The 21,508-nt window shown below is 42.5% G+C and overlaps 1 protein-coding gene across 1 annotated transcript in view; it reads left to right on the top strand.

Annotated features, from left to right (window-relative positions):
* The window catches only part of NTN3 (netrin 3), a 179,028-nt gene that overhangs the window by 124,497 nt on the left and 33,023 nt on the right, over positions 1-21,508 (top strand). The window contains exons 4-5 of the mRNA XM_073636633.1: positions 13,465-13,614; positions 16,075-16,128. Of these exons, the coding sequence (XP_073492734.1) occupies positions 13,465-13,614; positions 16,075-16,128 (204 nt within the window). The remainder of the gene's footprint in view (positions 1-13,464; positions 13,615-16,074; positions 16,129-21,508) is intronic.

A 21,508-nucleotide genomic window follows, 5' to 3' on the forward strand; every position in this document is an offset into this window, starting at 1 on the left:
AATACATGATGTAATAATACAGAGTTACATTAGTTTGTTCTTTTTATATCTGCCTGGAGTGTAGCTTTAACCACTAAGTACGGTACTTTCTTCCCTCCCACTGCATTTTTTCCCGTTTTGGCAATGGGGTTGATTTACTAAAGGCAAATGGAATTTTCACTTTTCAAGGGAATTATCCCCAGAGATTAGTGAATGAGGTGAACTTCCGTCATCCAATCACGTGCAAGGAAAAATGCTGTATTTTTTTTCCTTGCACTCGATTGGGTATTCTTTACAAAGTGAAATTTCATCTCATTCACTAAGCTCTGTTGAAAATGATCTTGCAAAGTGCAACTTCCATTGCAAAGTGAACAGCCTATTTGCCTTTAGTAAATTAAGCCGCCACGTCTCAGTTCCATGATTTTTTGGGACAAATAGAACTTCAGATAGGGTAGCAGATGTGATATATACGCTCACCCGCCACTTTATTAGGTACACCTTGCTAGTACCGGGTTGGACCCCCTTTTGCCTTCAGAACGGCCTTAATTCTTCTTGGCAGTAATTCAACAAGGTGTTGGAAACATTCCTCAGAGATTTTGGTCCATAGTGACATGATAGCATCACACAGTTGCTGCAGATTTGTCAGTTGCACATCCATGATGGGAATCTCTCGTTCCACTACATCCCAAAGGTGCTCTGTTGGATTGAGATCTGGTGACTGTGGAGGCCATTGGAGTACAGTGACCTCATTGTCATGTTCAAGAAACCAGTGGTGAGATGATTTGAGCTTTGTGACATGGTGCATTATCCTGCTGGAAGGGGCCATCAGAAGATGGGTACACTGTAGTCATAAAGGGATGGACATGGTCAGCAACAATACTCAGGTAGGTCGTGGTGTTTAAATGATGCTCAATTGGTACTAATGCGCCCAAAGTGTGCCAAGAAAATATCCTCCATACCATTACAGCACCAATGGATCCATGCTTCCACGTTGTTTACGCCAAATTCTGACCCGACCACCTGAATGTCGCAGCTGAAGTCGAGACTCATCAGACCAGGCAACTTTTTTCCAATCTTCTATTGTCCATTTTTGGTGAGCCTGTGCGAATTGTAGCCTCCGATTCCTGTTCTTAGCTGCCAGGAGTGGCACCGGGTGTGGTCTTCTGCTGCTGTAGCCCATATGCTTCAAAGTGTGATGTGTTGTGCATTCAGAGATGATATTCTGCATACCTTGGTTGTAAAGAGTGGTTATTTGAGTTACTGTTGCCTTTCTATCATCTGGAACCAGTCTGCCCATTCTCCTTTGACATCAACAAGGCATTTTGGTCCACACAACTGCCGTTCACTGGATATTTTCTCTTTTTTGGACAATTCTCTGTAAACCCTAGAGATGGTTGTGTGTGAAAATCCCAGTAGATCAGCAGTTTTTGAAATACTCAGACCAGCCCATCTGGCACCTACAACCATGCCACGTTCAAAGTCACTTAAATCCCCTTTCTTCCCCATTCTGATGCTCGGTTTGAACTTCAGCAATTCGTCTGCACTATGTCTAGATGCCTAAATGCATTGAGTTGCTGCCATGTAATTAGCATCTTGTGTTACCAAGCAATTGAACAGGTGTACCTAATAAAGTGGTCGGTGAATATATTTGAAGCTCACTCAGTTTTGTTTTTCTCCTTTTGTTTAAAACTCAGTTCATCCATGCAGCTCTATAGCAGCAGATGACATCTAATAGTGATCTATTGCTATCTAGCAGCGACCAGCAGTGCCACACAATGATTATCACTGATACAAAGAGGAAGTGTATTTTACATGGCAGGTTGCATTTGGAGGTGGCGGCATTAATTAAGGGACATCTACTAAAGACACCGTTGTCCTATAAAGAGACCCTGTTGCCAGACCATTCATTTTAATTAATATATTCCCACAATTTTATATATACAGTATGCACTTAACATATTTAATGCATGTGATTTATCTGTAAAAGCCCCCCTTGAGTAGACATCCAAAAGCCCTGTGGGTTACTGTGTACCACCATCTTTGAAGTGATGTCAGCACCCGGAGGAAACCCACGCAGGCAGAGGGAGAACATGCAAACTCCAGGCAGATGGTGTCATGGTCGGGATTTGAACCAGCGACCCTATTGCTACTAGGTGAAAGTGCTAACCACTACACCACTGTGCTGCCCCTTGGTGGGGGAGCTGGGCCAGCACTGGTTATAATTAAACACAAGAGAAGAGTAGAGAGCTATAACATTCAAGGAGGGAGGAGGCTGTTCAAGGGAACTGACTCTCTTGGACCAGACAGATATTCTAACAAATTCAGAGGCACATTGCAAGTGAATAAAAACTAAAAACAATTAAGCATTAAAATAGTTGATTTTTTTCTGTGCTTTTGCCTGCAATTTTTGTAAAGTTGATGACAGGGTCTCTTTAAACACCCACAGGAGAAAATAGCTAGTGAAAATCTTATTAAGTGATATAGGCAACATTTCTCAAGTCCAGCCAAAATTGAAATTTTGGTAAAAATAGAGAGAAGCCAGGTTAAATGCCCCCTTTCCTTTTTTCAGGGGTTCCAGTAATGAATAAGATCGTACCTCTAGCGTTTCCAGCATTGTTCCACTGTCTTCGCCAAAAGCCATTATCAAGTTCATCAGAATCTACACATGTTGTGTCTCTCGTTAACATAATAAATTTGAAGGGAAAATCGTGAGATATACAATACCATTAACCCACGGGCATCCAATTGAACCAGATATATAAGTTACTGATAGAATTCTACCTTAAAGTGGAACTCTGCCGCCTTTTTTTTTTTTGTCGGACAGGGCAAGATTTTATCCCTTTTACTACTATCATTGACCTTGGGGTGTAGATCTCACAGACCCCCCAGTCTGTGACAATGAGGTCTCTGCTGTGAGATGAACTTCCTGCTTCTTTCTGAAATACAATGTCTAATCTCTAAATATTCCAATGGAAAATTCACATAATGCAGGTGTCACCACATCCCTAGTGGCTTTACCACCCCACAATGGATTTTCCATAGGAACATACAAGCCCCTATTAGAATACATGGAAAGTGACAACAGCAGTGTCTTGGATGTCATGGCAGGCCTAGGGAAATTCCTATTCAGGCCTGCAGACAGAATAAAGACCTAATGAGAATGAAGCTCCACCCAAGGTAAGTTCAACTTCCACTTCCACTTAGCTGCAGTTCTCACCAGTGGTCCAGTCAATCTAGTGATTTGAATATAGGCAGTTCCATATTGCAGTATCAGACAGAAGTTTTAGGATGTCCCTATGTGAACTCCGTTGGCATAGTCAAGGGCTCGGTAATTTTACTATTTATTCTTGTAGTGAAACCACTGGCATAGCAGTAAGGATCAAATTTGAGTGGCCCACCCTTGCTATACGCAGCTGTGCTTTACTGCTAAGCATTGTAGATTTATAGTATAGACAAGACTAATTAGTTATTTTATCTTTGTGATTCTTTCTGAGCATATATAGTCATGTGCCAAATTATCAGATTCCCTTTAGTCTTTCTGCCTGTAGGAACAATATGTAAGTAAAATATCAACAAAATGATAAATTGTAGCGCTGGGTGGCAATAAGACACAGTTGTAATAACCTGATTATCAGTACAATGGATAGAATCATTGTTGGTATATCTCTACTGCATTATTAAAGTGAAGCTATATTGGTGAACTTTTACTTTTTTAACTGCTTTATATCTGTATCTATTCTATATCACATACACTATATTATCAAAAGTATTAGGACACCTGCCTCTACATGCACATGAACTTTATGGCATCCCAGTCTTAGGCCGTATGGTTCAATATTGATTTGGCCCACTCTTTGCAGCTATAACAGCTTTAACTCTTCTGGGAAGGCTGTCCACAAGGTTCAGGGAAGGTTTGACCATTCTTCCAGAAGCACAATTGTGAGGTCAGGCACTGATGTTGGACAAGAAGGCCTGGCTCACCGTCTCCGCTCTAATTCATCTCAAATATTGAACCCTACGGACTAAGACTGGGATGCCATTAAAATTCATGTGCGTGCAAAGGCAGGTGTCCCAATACTTTTGGTAATATCGTGTATGTGTATGTACTATCTTTTCATTACTAACATTCCCTGAGCCCTGTATGTTATTCTATATGAAGAGAGTGCAGTGGTGATTACCTCCTTTCAGACTTGCCCTGTCTGATTGAAACTTTGGACTGGGCTGTCTATTATTAACAAGTATGTCTGTCTCAATGTATGTAAATCTCTGTTGAGTTGTTAAGCTCTTTGAACAACAAGCTTTAACACAACAAAACAGCTAAAGAGATAGTGGAAATCATGAAAACAAAACGGAGTGTGAAGCGCCACCTGCTGGCTGGATATAACCGTGTAAAATATTTATATGCATTATTTCATGCGTCCCTGAAATATATGTACAACAACACTATACGTTTGCTTTAAAGTGTAAGTATTCTGTTAGCAGTAATCCGTTTTTTTTTTCAGTGAAGCATGGTAACATTGCAATTCACAATGGCATCCCCGTGCACAACTACAGTAGTGGGCATTATACCCACACTGCAGCACACCACAACACCACATACCATGCATTGTGGTGGGCCATGTTAAAAAATGGTCTTGTCTGTTTTTTTGTTTTTTTTAGTGGTGAGGGGGCCTGCCAGCCCATTCAGAAGTAATAGGATGCCTTAATGCAACATACGGTAAAGCAAAAAAATGCACCTAGCATGAACTGTCCTTAAAGCAAACATTTTGTGAAGTTAGTGTTCGCTTCAACTTTCTTCTAGAGCAGACTTTCTTAATCAAGGTCATGTGAACCCTATGGTTCCTCCATAGTTGCTAGGGGTTTCTTGAGCAGTGAGCAATTTCTGACTCTCTGATATGTAACCACTGACCCCAATTATCTTTTTATCTATCTGTAAGGGGACATTCTTCCTACTGATCACCAATGTAAGGGGCAATCTTTGCGCTATTGTAAGGAACAATGTTCCCAATTGTCCACCATGGACCACCAATCTAAAGGGATCCTTTGGCCACTATCAATGTAAGGGGCACTTGCCCGTTTATTCTGATGGACGGTTATGTCTCCACTGATTACCAGTGTAAGAGAACACTACAATTTTAATAGCCTCTGTTTTCTGTATTATGACTGGTTCCATTTCTTTATTATTACTGAAAATACTGTCAAATATGCAAAGTACGCCACATTTCTTATTCTTTTATTTATTCTTATATCTCAGCTTACAGTTCATGCTGAGCTTTAAATATTGAAATTATTAGCAGGGGTTATCTGATACCTGAAAGTTATTTCAGGGTGAAATAGTTATGAAAAAAGGTTATTCTAAAGTATCCTGGAAGTCATGAAAACTGGGCAACAGCAACCAGAGATTAAAAGGTTGAGCCTTGAGTTGTTTCTTTTTCCTCCGGCACATTGCTGTTGGTCAGTTAGACCACCTATCCCACTAGTGGGCCAATAGTGTGGTCTAAACGCTTGTAAGGGGCAAGCCAGATCTTGGTTTTCTGAGCTCTGTTTTTTACTTTTCTAATAGGATACCATAGAAGTATCAGAAGAATGACAGGCTCCACACCAATGACATCACTGAAGCAAAAACAACTTTATTGGCGTCCAACAAAACTGCTCTACTCGAAAGTATTGTGTTAGAGAAGATTAAGCCCTTATGGTAGGTTGTCTGGCTGTTTGTTGGAAAGCAATAAAGTTTTTCTACTTTGGCAATGCCATTGGTGTGCGGCCCATCACTCTTCTAATACATGGTAGTTTTAGCAAGGACGTGCTTGTGGGCAAGCACCCAAGACATCTTGGATTGCTCAGGGGTCATGGGCGCTTGGAGCAGTGTTATCTTCTATACCTTCTAGAATACCTTGGATGTCAATGTTCTGGAAAAAAAACTATATGCAAGCATCGACAGGTGCCTATGTTTGAATTAAAGTTTACTAATCTTGAAATCAGTACAGGTACACCTGAAAGAAACATTTGACATATATCCTTAGTACCTGATGAGGCTTCTGGGAAAATTCACAGTCTTTTTGTACATGACAGATTGACATCCCCCTCACATCCCCCTCACACTACTCCCAACTACACATTATCAGAGTTAAAAATCTTTTCACAGATGGAAAGAAGGATACTATTGTTAATATGCAATTATGGACGTCTAAACTAATCTCCAGTAATATGTGGAAAGACGCACACTAAGATAAGAAGCGGCAACTGCAGCTATTAACTCATTACAAAATTATAGCCTTGTAGGATAGTAACTCTCAAGTGTTCTTGGTGTGATAGCTTCCCCTGTGGGATTACCCTATGTAGTACAAAGCTTCCAAATCTCTTGAGTCTTTGTTATGTGTGCTGAAGATTCCAGACCTCCCCTCTCACTTACTTAGATCTTCTTAACACAGAGCAAAAGCACATTCACACTCTATTAGGCTCCACACTTGCTGGGCCGCTGTATTTTACTTCCTGCAGTAATCTCATTAACATAACGGAAGGGATGAAAAGGTTAGGGTGTAAGGATGTGAATGACTCTTGGGCCACTCTCATTTTGACACCTGGAGGCCAACACTGAGTGGGTGAAATGGCTTCTGCTTTCTTGCTTTCTCTTCTTCATTGCAGCACGCTCATCTCTTAGAGCCTTGGTGCTCAAATTCCAGCCCTTTGCCAATTATAATGTGGTCCTTGGGGGCTGTGCAGCCAATAATCATTTTTTCTTATCTAGGTGGTTGCCCAGGTCAATGAAGAAGAAATGTTTGTTACACTGGGTCCTGTTAATTAAAATGCTTGTTTGATTTATTTTCCACTATTCTACATTTTTTCTGTGCTACCCATCCCTTTTCACAGTATTTTTTTCTTTTTCACTTAGAAAGATAGAAAAGTGACAGCAGAAAAAAGACCAAGTGGTCCATCGAGTCTGCCCTTTTTTTTTATACATGTTTTGTTTTTTTCTTTTTTGTCTAAGTATAGATCTATGTTCGTCCCAAGCATATTTACTGTTGACTGGCTCACTACCTATGCTGGTAGTTTATTCCAAGCATCAACTACCCTTTCAATGAAAAAAAATACTTTCTAAGATCAGTTTTGAACTTTCCTCCACTTATTTAACCACTTGCCTACCAGGCACTAACACCGCCTTCCTGCCCAAGCCATTTTTCAGCTTTCAGCGCCGTCGCACTTTGAATGACAATTGCGCGCTCGTGCTACACTGTACCCAAACAAATTTTTTTAACATTTTCTTCACACAAATAGAGCTTTCTTTTGGTGGTATTTAATCACTGCTGGGTTTTTATTTTTTACAAAAAAAAAAGACCAAAAATTTTGAAAAAAAAATGTTTTTTACTTTTTTTTGTCAATAAATTTTGTAACTAAGTAATTTTCCACCTTCACTGATGTGCGCTGATGAGGCGGCACCGATGGGCACTGATAGGCTGAACTGGTGGGCATTGATGAGGTGGCACTGATGAGGCGGCACTTATGGGCACTGATGAGGAGGCACTAATATGCCGCACTTACGGCACTGATAGGTGGCACTGATGAGCACTGATAGGCGGCACTGATGGGCACTGATAGGCGGCACTGATGGGGGTTGTGCCGTGTCCTAGCAACACGCCACGGCCGCAATCACCGTACCGTGCACCCACCGCGGGCGCCCGAGCGTGACCGTTCTGGGACGCTGTCATATGACGGCGTCCCAGAACAAGAGCTGCCCCGCCGTCATTTGATGGTGGGCGGCAGCAAACAGTTAAAAAGCAATGTCCCTGTGTTCTTGATTTTCATATTTAAAAAAACTGCCCTCCTAAACCTTATTCACCCCCTTGATCTATTTAAAGATTTCAATCATGTCTTCCCTTTCCCTTCTTTCCTCCAGTCTGTGCATATTAGTTCCTGAAGTCGCTCTCGATATGTTTTATCCCTCAGACCTTTTACCATTTTTTGTTACCCATCTCTGGATTCGTTCTGATCAATATCTTTGCATAAGTGAGTTCTCCAGAACTGGACACATTATTCTAAATGGGGTCTCATTACAGATCTATATATGGAGATCAGGACCTCCTCCTGCTGGTGATCCCTATAGTGATGCATCCTAAAATTCAAGGATGCATCACCCTCTGATCTTTTATAATAGATCTTGTTGAGAGAAATATCTAATATGAAGAAACTATTTTTAAGGGGACTGTAGGGAGCACAAATATGGAAGCAATGGTTAGTAAATAAACTGTAGTAGCAGTGATCTATAGGATTTTCATGTAATGTGCCTCCTCCAATAACTCCCATGTTTGCAGTCTTTGACCATCACTTGTAGCCTACCTGTAGTTTTTGGCCAGCTTCTGTTGCATGTCTTCATTGCCTGACAGCTGCCTATAGTATTGAACTCGCTGCATGTTACGTTTGGACCTTTGGTGATGTCAGGGGCCACACTTGCGACCCCCTGCATCAACAAAGTTGATCACCGCTGTCTTAGAGTTTGTAAACTAGCAAAAATATACAAAAATTCTAACTATAAGAGGAAATAGTCTGAAAGCATTTTTAAACCCAAGAAAATAACTACCTATATCTCATCATTGGAAAACTATTTCCTCCCTACACCTCTGGGAATGGGCCCAGATACTCAACAAAATCATGGAAATGGAAACTTTGGTGGCAGAAGACAAACCCGATCCTGAAAAAGACCACGTGGACCTGCTGGAGGGCTGATAGTGGTATTACCCACTTTCCAAGTCTTAGTAGTAAAGTAATTGGTTAATTTTTTAAAAATGTAAGACATCTTTGAGCATTTTCGGATCTCTCATCCTTTTTCCTATCGCCCATTTACCTTTTATTTCCCACCACCCCATACCTTAGTACTCATGAAGTTACTTTTCGTAACTTATGTACTTGTATTCTCGTATTCATAGCTGTTCCCAGGTATTCTGTTTTATGGTTATTGCCTACTCAACATTACTTCAACCACAGTTATCCTAGGCAAATGTATGATTCACTTTGGGTTACTGTAATCGTGTGCATTCATGTATGGTATGTCCGAACCTCTAAAAGTTTTTCCTGAATAAAGATACTTAACTTAAATATATTGCAGCTCACCAGTCCTTAAATGTGGTGTCTGCTTTAATTTTTATTCAGGCAATGTTGGCCATAAGTTCTCTATTTCTGACACAATACAAACATTCTTCTGTGTAATCACACTCTGCAGGAGAGAGTCATCTTAGTAAGGTGAGGAGGACTTATGTAGATCCTAACTTTTCCACTTGAGGAAACATTTAATTCTTGTTTTGAACAAAAATAGTACTAGTTAATTTGCAGCTGAGGGATGTCCCTTACTGAGACACAATGAAGCTTTTACACCAAATGTAGATCACTAGAACTTGGCTCTGGAGATCTAAATTAGCACCAGGATGTCTGATAATCACCAGTCATCATCCATTTATGCCAAATGTGATGAACAGTTTAATGAGGAATGCAAGCACTGCCCTCATTGTCCTCACCACCTGCACAGCAATCTGGGGGCAAATGGAGTGAAAAGATTGGTATTAACCAAATAGATCTTACTCAGCCATGCCGAGACAACAGAAGGATCTTAGTCTAGGAGATTGACATGCATTACTGGTCAGGCATCTCCCTGAGTGAGGCCATATTATTAACAAGATAACTTCCAAATAGTTCTAGAGGGGCCCACAGATTTGAGATGAATGCTTAGTAATGGTCATTGAAAGATACATATTTTGTTGATGTTGAAACTCATGCAAACACATGTGTATGTGAAGAACAAAGCAATTCTTAATTTTCTTTGGGGAAGGGAAACAATAGGCTATTTATAGATGCATTTCAGTCTGGGCCAAAAACCTTTTTTTCATGAGGATGGCTGCTGTACCAAACAGATAAAGATGCCCATAGACACTACAAAGCAATAAGAGTGGCAGGTGCGACTGGATTGCCCTTATGCACCTGAGTATGAGGGCATTTTATCAGGGGAAAAGAATAGCCAGTTTTCTTGAAGGAGTCTAGCTGCCAGTGACTGCACGTACCCCATGGACTTGGGTTCCTCTTCCCTAATCCAGTCCAAATTACTATTACCTTATATCTGTGGGTACCTTTAAATGGAATTCCAGGCAAGAATTAATTAAGATTAAAACTGCTCCCATTCCCCTTCTAACACCTATACTAAGTACCCTGTAGAAGGAAGATGCATATACTTTCCTATTCTCAGGGCACTCCGGCCTAGTCATGTGATCGGGTCCCAGCGTCCAACTTCAGGGGAGAGGAGGGACACCGGAAACAGATGCCTCACAGTAAGCCTGTGAGAAACTTCAGCGTCCAGGCATTCCATATGTTGTCATCACTCTCTCTCTGGCCACTGGGAGATAATATGAATGGACCAGAGGTCTCTGAGAATAGGTAAATATATGCATCTTCCTTTTATAGGGTAGTTAGTATAGGTGTAAAGTGGTGGGAGCAGTTTTAGCCTTAGTTAGTTCTAGTCTTAAATTCCACTTTAAAGTGAACCACATTTTCCTTTGCCCATACAAAGAAAAAGTTTAATTCAAGCTGGCCATAGATGGCTCGAATCTCGGCCGGTTCAGCAGGGGCCGGCCGAGATTCGAACCATCTATGGGCAGATTGATTGTACCCAAGCCAATTCATCGATCAACTTCGCTACAACCAGCATGTCAGATTTTTACCTGTGATTATTGCCAGTGGCTATAACTGCTGGCAATAATCCCTGTGTTCTCCTGGCAGGGACGGCTCCCTGCGCCCCCCTGATCCCCATCAACGCTAACTGTGTTGATGGGGGAATCAAGTGATTTTCTTTCCTACAACTAATCGCATCATCTATGGCCTGCCTTAGGTTCCCACTCCCCAACTCCTGCACTGCTCTATTTAAGGGTAGAAACCAGGGTGGATAAAAATCAATGATTTTTAAAAGAAAAAATCTAAAAAAATCAGATTTTTTGGATTTAAATCATATTTTTGGGATTTAAATCTGATTTTTTTTTATTTTTATCAAAGTTATTTTAATAAAATGCTTTTGGAGTAAAAAGCTATCGATAGTTTTCTATTTAAGATAATAATAATATTATAATTATTTAGTTTATTAAGCATAAAACGGAGCTTAGTTATGTAGCATGAGGCTGTATATTCTGAAATGTTTACATTTTTGGTAAACTCATTTACATTTAAAGAGCACCTTTAATTTCAGATCCATCATGGCAGAGCCTGTTAGGGGGCATCAACTCACCTGCTGCCACCATGTCCCTCACCTCATTGTGTCACTGCCGCATGACCAGCCATGCCATTAAAGTGAATGGGACTCTTGGTGAGTCAACAGCGGGTCAGAAGAGGAGCTGCTGTTGGGCAGAGATGACCATTGCTCTTTAAAAATTATGATTTAAATCAAGCCTTTATACTAGTGAGTTAAATCATGATTTAAATCGTGATTTAATTTGATTTGATTTAAATCAAATCCACCCTGGTGGAAACCTTCCCATTCTGACAGTGGAGAGACTTCCCTGCCATCAAGATACTCTGATCAGTGCTGCTGGCTTTAGCCTGGGGCTGACAAATCCAACAGGGAGGTTGTACAGAAGTCGATCAATTGATCGACTTTTTTTTTTTTTTTTTTAATCAGTACATTGGATGGTACTTATATTGAGTGAAAAATGTCTATTGTGGTAATGGCCACTCTCTTTGTTCCCCTATATTAATAGAAGCTTTTAGCAATGCAAAGTGTTCTATGAATAGATGTTCACCTCCACCAATCATTGAACACTTTTGATTGCGGGAAGCTGTAGTACAGCTTTTATGAATGGAGGAAGGGGACAGAAAGTGCTGGCATAATTGACGAGAGCCTGTGACAGGTCAAGCGATTTGTATTAACCCCGTAGCACTGGCAGATTACCTTTGTGGGGGGGGGGGGGAGTACTGAAGATTTAAGGGAAGAAAGCAGCCACCAGCACAAGGGACACTTCTCATGTACTGTAAATATACCATAACTTGTGCTGATTAAAAAAAAACCTAGAAGTAAGCTTTAAGTAGGTAGGCGGTTGTAATAAAATTTTGTACAGATAAACACTGTAATAAGTCACAATTGTTCTCACCGAAAATACACCATACTTTACCTTTAAATTCTGCAGCCGCAAATATAATTCTATGGAAGTCCTGTATTGAACCTTCCACTGAAAATAAATACATTTCAGTGATAAATAAACATATAAAATTGGGTGCTGTTTTCAAGAAGGCTCCATACAATTTCCACATCATTACCCCCTAAAATACATACAGCTGGAATGGCACATTGCAAAAGACACGCTCAGTGATCTCCATAATTTAAAGAGCGGGAGAGGAAGACATGCTGGGTGAAAGACTGAGCCAAGCAAAGACAAACCAACCCTTGGTGACATGTATTAATATACATAATTATATCTCACACCACTATAACGATAACATAAGAGTTTTCTGAGGATAGCTATGTTTCTTTATTGAAGGGGAATTAAAGACTGTTAGGAAGATTGGAAGTGGAAGACATAGTGCTCCATCATTGGTGTCAGTGAGAGGACTAGCGCCCCATCTTTGGTGTCAGTGGGAGGAGTAGTGCCCCATCTTTGGTTTCAGTGGAAGGCATAGTGCTCCATCTTTGGTGTCAGTGAGAGGAATAGTGCCCCATCATTGGTGTCAGTGAAAGGAATAGTGTTCCATCGCTTATATCATGTAGGAGGAATAATGCCCTGATTTTGGTGTCAGTGGAAAGAACGGTGCTTCATCGTTGGTGTCAGCGGGAGGAATAATGCCTTGTATCAAAGGGAGGAAAAGTGTCCCAAGGGCCAGATAAAGGCAAGCAAAGAGCCACAGTTTGGAGACCAATGTCTTGGAGGGTGACCATTGAATGCACTTATCGTTCAGAGAATTTCCAACTTGAGTAGAAGTTATAAAGACCCTGAGGAGACATATACCCAACCATAGCCAACCAACAGCAAATTTCTAGTCAAGCAGCTGTTGAAAAGCAATTACCACTGGATAGGTATAGGTATCCGTCTTCTAACAAAACCTAATGAAGTGTCAGTAAAGACAGATGAGCCATCACTGAGGGAAAATTACATAACTTATCTTTCCTAACATTCTAGAGTCCTACACTGGCCAGATTCTGCCTACTGAGGAAAAGTGAATACTGTATCTGAAAACAGACTTCCAAAAAGCCCTGGAATATATATTGTATGTGGTGGAACTTGGTGGGGAAAAGTTGCTATTTTATAGGAGTTTACAATACATGCATGGGAGTTTAATTGCATGCAATATACTCAGCTGGATTCTTTTGGAGGTGGTTATTTTCTGATTATGCATTTATTTTTCTATTTATGGCTGGTGTTGTTTGTCTTCATGTGTTCATTCATCAAAATACATGGAAAAATAATAGTATAGGTGTGGACTGCATTAATCATAAAGTGGTCTAACAAGGTCTTTCTCTTTCAGCTTGTGACTGTCATCCAGTGGGGGCAGCAGGTAAGACCTGCAATCAGACCACTGGACAATGTCCATGCAAAGATGGTGTGACTGGACTAACATGTAACCGATGTGCCAAAGGATATCAGCAAAGTCGTTCACCCATTGCTCCATGTATCAGTGAGTATCTTTGAGATTAACCACCCTGGAATACTATATATTTGTACGACTTCTCTAAAAAATGTTTTTGACCTAAGTATGACATGTCAAAGTGTACCACTCTATTGTGTCCCTGACAGTTTAGGCTGCCCTACATATGCAGGCATGATGACCTGTGATCTGCACACCTAGACACCTAAGTCTACTCTGACAAAGGTCAGAAGCTGTCTGAGGACCAATGTTCATCACTGTGACGGACAAAAGTTCCTGCAGAAAATGGTAGATAACAATGTATGCCCACACATCAATGAACCGAAAATGCAATCGGTTCTGTCATCCACTGATGACCTGCAGGTTCATGGAGATGAATTGAGATCTACAGAGGTGTGCCAGTATAAACATCAGATTGTCTTCCCCGGGTATAGGTAGCCTAAGATCTGTAAGCTCCAATGAGTCTCTGTACAACCATGGGTCTACATTTGCTAAGGCCCGGTTCACACTGTTGTGGTGCAAATTGCATCCATTTTGAGTATGATTTAGGTGCGAATTTCACAGCGAGATTTCTGCTTGTCAGGTACGGTTACAATGCAAACTGAAAAAACCGCAGCTGTACACAAGCCGCTTGTTAAGAAGTGGGCGGTCGCCGCGTCCGTAAGAACCGATGACTTATCAGCTGTCAGTAGGGTTCCTTGCTGACAGCTGAAATGTAAACAAAAGAATGCCGGCAATGAAAAATTCTGAAACAAAACAGTGTGGGGGTCCTCCCCCAATCCATACCAAGCCTTCAGGGCTGGTACGAATTTTTTTTAAAAAGGGAGTGGAGTCACCCCCTCCCCCCAAATCCATACAGAATTCAGCTTGTAAAACTCTATAGCAGTGGTCTCCAAACTGCAGCCCAGGGTCCAGATGTGGCCCTTTGCTTTCCTTTATCCAGCCTTCGAGGTACTATTCCTCCCACTGATATTAACAATGGGGCATAATTCCTGCCACTGACACCATCAGTGGAGGCACTATTCCTCCCACTGACACCAGTGATGGGGCACCATTCCTCCCGCTGACACCAATGATGGGACACCATTCCTCCCGCTGACACCAATGATGGGGCACTATTCCTCCCGCTGACACCAATGATGGGGCACTAATCCTCCCACAGACAACAATGGTGGGGCACAATTTCTCCCACTGTCACCAATAATGGGTCACTGCTCCTCCTACTGACACCAATGATGGGGCACTATTCCTCCCGTGGACACCACCAATGATGGGGCACTATTCCTCCCACTGACACCAATGATGGGGCACTATTCCTCCCACAGACATCAATAATGGGACACTATTCCTCCCACTGAAACCAATGATGGGACACAATTCCTCCCACTGACACCAATGATGGAGCACTATTCCTCCCACAGACACCAATGATGGGGCACAATTTCTCCCACTGACACCAATTATGGGGCACTGTTCCTCCTACTGACACCAATGATAGGGCACTATTCCTCCGTGGACACCACCAATGATGGGGAACTATTCCTCCCACTGACACCAATGATGGGGCACTATTCCTCCCACAGACACCAATGATGGGACACTATTCCTCCCACTGAAACCAATGACGGGACACGATTCCTCCCACTGACACCAATGATGGAGCACAATTTCTCCCACTGACACCAATGATGGGGCACTGTTCCTCCTACTGACACCAATGATGGGGCACTATTCCTCCGTGGACACCACCAATTATGGGGAACTATTCCTTCCACTAACACCAATGTTGGGGCACTATTCCTCCCACAGACACCAATGATGGGACACTATTCCTTCCACTGAAACCAATGATGGGACACAATTCCTCCCACTGACACCAATGATGGGGCACTATTCATCCCACAGACACCAATGATGGGACACTATTCCTCCCACTGAAACCAATGATGGGACACGATTCCTCCCACTGAAACCAATGATGGGACACGATTCCTCCCACTGACACCAATGATGGGGCACTATTCATCCCACAGACACCAATGATGGGACACGATTCCTCCCACTGAAACCAATGATGGGACACGATTCCTCCCACTGACACCAATGATGGGGCACTATTCATCCCACAGACACCAATGATGGGACACTATTCCTCCCACTGAAACCAATGATGGGACACGATTCCTCCCACTGACACCAATGATGGGGCACTATTCATCCCACAGACACCAATGATGGGACACTATTCCTCTAAAGTCTGAAGGATAGTAAACTGCCCCTTTGTTTAGAAAGATTGGAGACCCCTGCTCTATAGTGTGCTTTAAACCACCATACATAAAAGCTATAATATACCTGATACTTGCAGGTGCATCTAGTATGAATGGGCTCTTATCCCGCTGTAGTATATTTTCCTCCAGAATATGTAATGACTGTTTTATATAATGCCGAATTTCTTCTCATCTTTTACAATTTTTTTTTCCCCACCCTTAGAGATCCCAGCAGTGGTCCCTACTCCAGCCCTCACCAGCACAGAGGAGCCAGCTGGTAAGTCATACCATCTGCAGAATAGGGGTGTTGCTCTGTTCTAGATAACAAACTCAGAGTAAATAAAATTAGCCGCACTGCCAGTTCATCATGTCGGCAGGAAGATGGTGGATGCCAGACGTTTAAAGCGTGCATCAAAACACTGGGAATTTTTCCCTGCTTTCCGAGACAAGCTGTTCAGAGACAAGTTTTCCAGGCTCACCGCCAGAGAATATGCCAGGCTGCAGGGGGTTGCCGAATGTCAAGCAATGGGTTAACTGGTTCTGGCGACTCTTCCGAGTTTAATGAAAACTAGGAGTGAAGTAAGAGAGGACACTTAGTTCAAGGGGGGTAATAGAGACAGAAAAACTATATTCATCCCGGGGAGAATGTGCAGACGTTTTGTATTGTCCAATAGATCAGACTGGCAGTGACAGCTGATACCTTTCATAAGGGGATGCACTGGTCCATTAACATTCATTGCAGACTGGAGGTAGGAAGCCTCAGGGGTAGTTGGGAGACAGCCAGGGCAGCCGGGGCAAGTGTCACCATCAGGAGAACGAGACAGTAAGGACATTCATGGAGATAATAGAGTCACAGGAGGGGGACATGGAAAGAAAAATTGAAAGGGCCCATGAAATTGAACAATGAATGCCAATTACAGTGTGTGATGTTCTCTCAGCTATTCTATAATAAGAGAAATGCACGTAGCGATGATGAATATTTGCAGAGAAACACATTATATTTCCACAAGTAAAACACTCCATAAAATGACCAATGACAATGCCATTAATCATATCATATGTGCACAGTGATGATATCACACCTGCACATTTCAAGTGATGTAATAATAAAATATAAAAAGAAATCCATGATAGAATTCAGAGGATGAAACGTGACCATTATATGGTCAGAAAGTATTGTAAATATTCACATCTCACATGTTCCTGGAAATGGGCTCAACTGATTCAGCAACTACCAGACGACTACCACGCAGGACCCCTTCATCACATTTCTGATGAAGGGGTCCTGCGCGTGTTCGAAACGTTGCACTTGGTTATTAATGATGTGATCTTTCTGCAATAAAAGCTTTGGAGGACATTTGACAATCCATGGTGTGTTGGTGAAAATGTGCATTGATTCATTATATGGTCAGGGAATGGTATATCGTTAGGGGGTGGTAAGGAATACCATCTCACAGAGATAGAGTATATAAAGTGAGAAGAAGCATACAGATACTTATTCCGGTTTCACTGGAAAATCAAAAAAATACCCAACTGGCTGCTATCTAAACATTAAAAGAGTAGTCATATGGTGAAAAATATGAAATCTGCCATTGCAAACCTCATTTAAAAGCACAACGTTAGGACCATCATCCTTATCCATTTTTTATCACCTAAAGCAGAACTCCAATTTTTGAAACAGATTTTATAATGAATTGCCAATAAGTTAAAAAAATAGCTTCTTCTGCAATACTCACCTTCTCTCCAGAGGTGCCCACTGCAGAAGGTCTTCTCCACTGTCCGTTGTAAGTCCTCTTCTGTGTTAAATGACAGCCTATTTCACTCATCCCATTCAACCCATGTTGGATGTGTAGGCCAATGTGATGGATCCAATGGCCTAGACCAGGGGTCTCCAAACTTTTTAAACAAAGGGCCAGTTTACTATTATTCAGACTTGGGGGGGGGGGGGTCTGTCAGTGTGAATAGAAAATGACCTGGCTTCAATGAGGAGTAAACAGTGCTCCATTACTGTTGTCAGTGGGGGGAATAGTGCCCCATCGTTGGTGTCAGTGGGAAGTATAATGCCCCACTGTTAGTAGCAGGGGAAGGAACAGTACCACATCATTAATATCTGTGAGAGGAAATGTGCCTCCTTGTTGTCACTGGGAATAATAGTGCCCTAAGTGCCAAATATAGGCAGGCAAAATGCCAGTTACGGCCCATGGCCTGCAGTGTAGAGACCACTGGCCTAGACCAATGTCTCAAAACTGTGGCCTGGGGGTCAGAGGTGGCCCTTTGCTTGCCTTTATCTGGCCCTTGGTGCACCATTCCTCCAACGGACACCAATGATAGGGCACCATTCCTCCCACTGACACCAATGAAGTGGCACCATTCCTCCCGCTGATCTCATTAATGGGGCTCTATTCCTCCCATTGACACCAATGATGGGGCACTATCCCTCCAACTGACACCAGTTATGGGACACTATTCTTGTCTCTAAAATCAACGATAGGACATTATTTATTGACACTGAGGTCTTAATTTTACTCTTACAAGCCTCATCCAGCCCCTGTAAAGCTTGAAGGACAGTAAACTGACCATTTACTCAGAAAGTTTGGAGACCCCGGGACTAGACTCACAGTACAGTAGTGCAGAAAGTAACTCTAATGGTATAATGTTACCATTGCTCAGTACTAGGGATGAGCCAGATGTTTGAGTCGAACGTAAGTTCGACTCGAAACATTGGGTGTCTGCCTATTCGCCGAACAGCGAACATTATGCGGTGTTGGCAGCAAGTTCGAAAGCCATGGAACACCGTTAAAGTCTATGGGAGATTAACATGAAAAGCCAAAAATGCTAATTCTAAAGGCTTATATGCAATTTATTACCATAAAAAATGTTTGGGGACCCAGGTCTTGCCCTAGGGGACATGTGATTTTAATAATGCTTAAAGTGAAACAGTAAAAATGAAATATTCCTTTAAATATTGTGCCTGGGGGGTGTCTATAGTATGGCTGTAAAGTGGCGCAGTTTTCCTGTGTTTAGAACAGTACCACAGCAAAATGACATTTCTAAAGGAAAAAAAGTCATTTAAAACTGATCGCGACTGTAATGAATTGTCAGGTCTCGGCACTATAGATAAAACTCATTGAAAAAACGGCATGGGTTCCCCCCAGTCCATTACCAGGCCCTTTGGGTCTGATATGAATATTAAGGGTAACCCCAAACCAAAAATTAAAAAAAATTGTGTGGGGGTCCCCCAAAATCCATACCAGGCCTTTCAGGTCTGGTATGGATATTAAGGAGAACCCTGCGCCAAATTTAAAAAGAAAATGGCACTACAAAGGTTGATGGGGACAAGGGCCTCATCCCCACAACCCTTGCCCGGTGGTTGTGGGGGTCTGTAGGCGGGGGATTATCGGAATCGGGTAGATTATACCCCGACCATTTCACAAAAAACATGCTAAAAATAGTAAAAAAGACAGGAGACCCTTTGGGACAAGTCCTTTATTAAAAAATCCAAAAATAAAAATGTCCCACGATGTAGGTCCATCTCACGCCGCCGACGATCCGAAAAAAAAAAAGCCATGGGAGGCTCCCGCCGAGTCACGCTTCTTCTCAGTGACAGCTGTTATATAGCTGAGGGCGGGGCCACCCAGTGACGTAAACGGGTGACCCCGCCCCCCTCTGATGCCATGTGATGTCAGAGGAAGGCGGGGTCACACGCTTACATCACCGGTGCTGTTGCGGCTGTTTTTTTTTTCTTTTTTTGGATTGTCGTTGGCGTGAGATGGACCTACATCGTGGGACATTTTTATTTTTTTATTTTTTATAAAGGACTTGTCCCAAAGTGTCTCCTGTCTTTTTTACTATTTTTGACACTTTTTTTTGTGAAATGGTAGGGGTACAATGTACCCGTTACCAATTCACATAGGGGGGGAGGATGGGATCTGGGGGTCCCCTTGTTAAAGGGGGCTTCCAGATTCCGATAAGCCCCCCACCCGCAGACCCCCACTACCACCGGGCAAGGGTTGTGGAGATGAGGCCATTGTCCCCATCAACATGGGGACAAGGTGCTTTAGGGTGCTACTCCAAAGCACCCTCCCCAGGTTGAGGGCATGTGGCCTGGCACATTTCAGGAGGGGGGGCTCCCTCGTCCCCCCCTTTTCCTGCGGCCTGCCAGATTGCGTGCTCAGATAAGGGTCTAGTATGGATTTTGGGAGGGCCCCTATGCCATTTTTTTAAAATTTTGGCGCAGGGTTTCCCTTAAAATCCATACTAGACCCTAAGGTCTGGTATGGATTTTGGGGGGGACCCCTTCGCCATTTTATTTTTTAAATTTGGTGCAGGGTTCCCCTTAATTTCCATACCAGACCTGAAGGGCCTGGTAATGGACTGGGGGGGAAACTATGCCGTTTTTTTCAATGAGTTTTATCTATATTGCCAAGACCTGACCATTCATTACAGCAGCGATCAGTTTTAAATGACTTTTTTCCTTTAGAAATGTCATTTTGCTGTGGTACTGTTCTAAACATGGGAAAACTGTGCCACTTTACAGGCATATTATAGACACCCCCCCATTGATAAATGTCCCCTGGGGCAGGACCCAGGTCCCCAAACCCTTTTTATGACAATGACTTGCATATAAGCCTTTAAAATGAGCACTTTTGATTTTTCATGTTCGTGTCCCATAGACTTTAACAGTGTTCGTCCAAATTTTTTGCCTGTTCGCATGTTCTGGTGCAAACCGAACCGGGGGGTGTTCGGCTCATCCTTAGTACTGATGACCACTAATGCCAAAGCAGAAAAGGAAGGACCTTGGGTCTTCACATAGCTGGCCAGAGGGCTTAAGGATGACTGCTAGTCTCATGAGATTTAAAGTTAGTACTGTGCTAGAGCTATGATTAAGCCCCAGTCGGCGGGGCAAAATGCATCAGGATGTGTGGTTTGGTGGAGACATGAAGACCAAGGGTGCTCTTTATCATTTATTCTTCTGGGCTGGTCGGGAGTAACGTCAATCCTTTCCTCTTTACTGTGCTGCTCACTTTTCTCCTTGCTGGAGGTTCCAACATGAGCAAGCAAAACCTTGTCTCTACAAAGATGGCTGCCTCCACACAGAAGCAGAGTGCAGAAGAAGGCATAGTAAATCAGTGATAGGGGAAAGATTCGCTGTAGATAGACCACAGGAAATACTGGTGACCAATCATTTGCCCTATGCCCACTATTTTTGGGCATTGCTTCCAAAGTTCAGTTCCACTTTAAATCAGATACAGGCATTTGGAATTTTCAGAAAGAGGCCACCCAACAGCAGCTCCTCTATTTATCTCATGAGAAGGACATAAACCATAGACAAAGTGATAAACCACAGACAAAGTTCCTCATCTACCGAAATTTCTAGTGCCACAGCACCATAAAGTATCAGTTTGAGGCTGAAGGGTTAACAGAGCAATTTCGGGTCCGTGGAGTGGCAACTGCCCATGTGTGGTTGTATGCTGGATTACTAAATACCCATGGCTCTCTTATGATCCGGCTGAAGATTGGGGAGGGGAGGTGGTGGCTGGTCAGAACTCTTACACAGAACATTTTTGTGGTCAGGATACATTAACCCAACGCTGCCAGGCCTGCTACTTCTTAGTCACAGTTTTCATCTCCAGTCGGTTATGAACTGTATGCACTTC

The sequence above is a fragment of the Aquarana catesbeiana genome, linkage group LG06, assembly GCF_042186555.1.
Source record: "Aquarana catesbeiana isolate 2022-GZ linkage group LG06, ASM4218655v1, whole genome shotgun sequence".
In the NCBI taxonomy this organism is placed as follows: domain Eukaryota; kingdom Metazoa; phylum Chordata; class Amphibia; order Anura; family Ranidae; genus Aquarana; species Aquarana catesbeiana.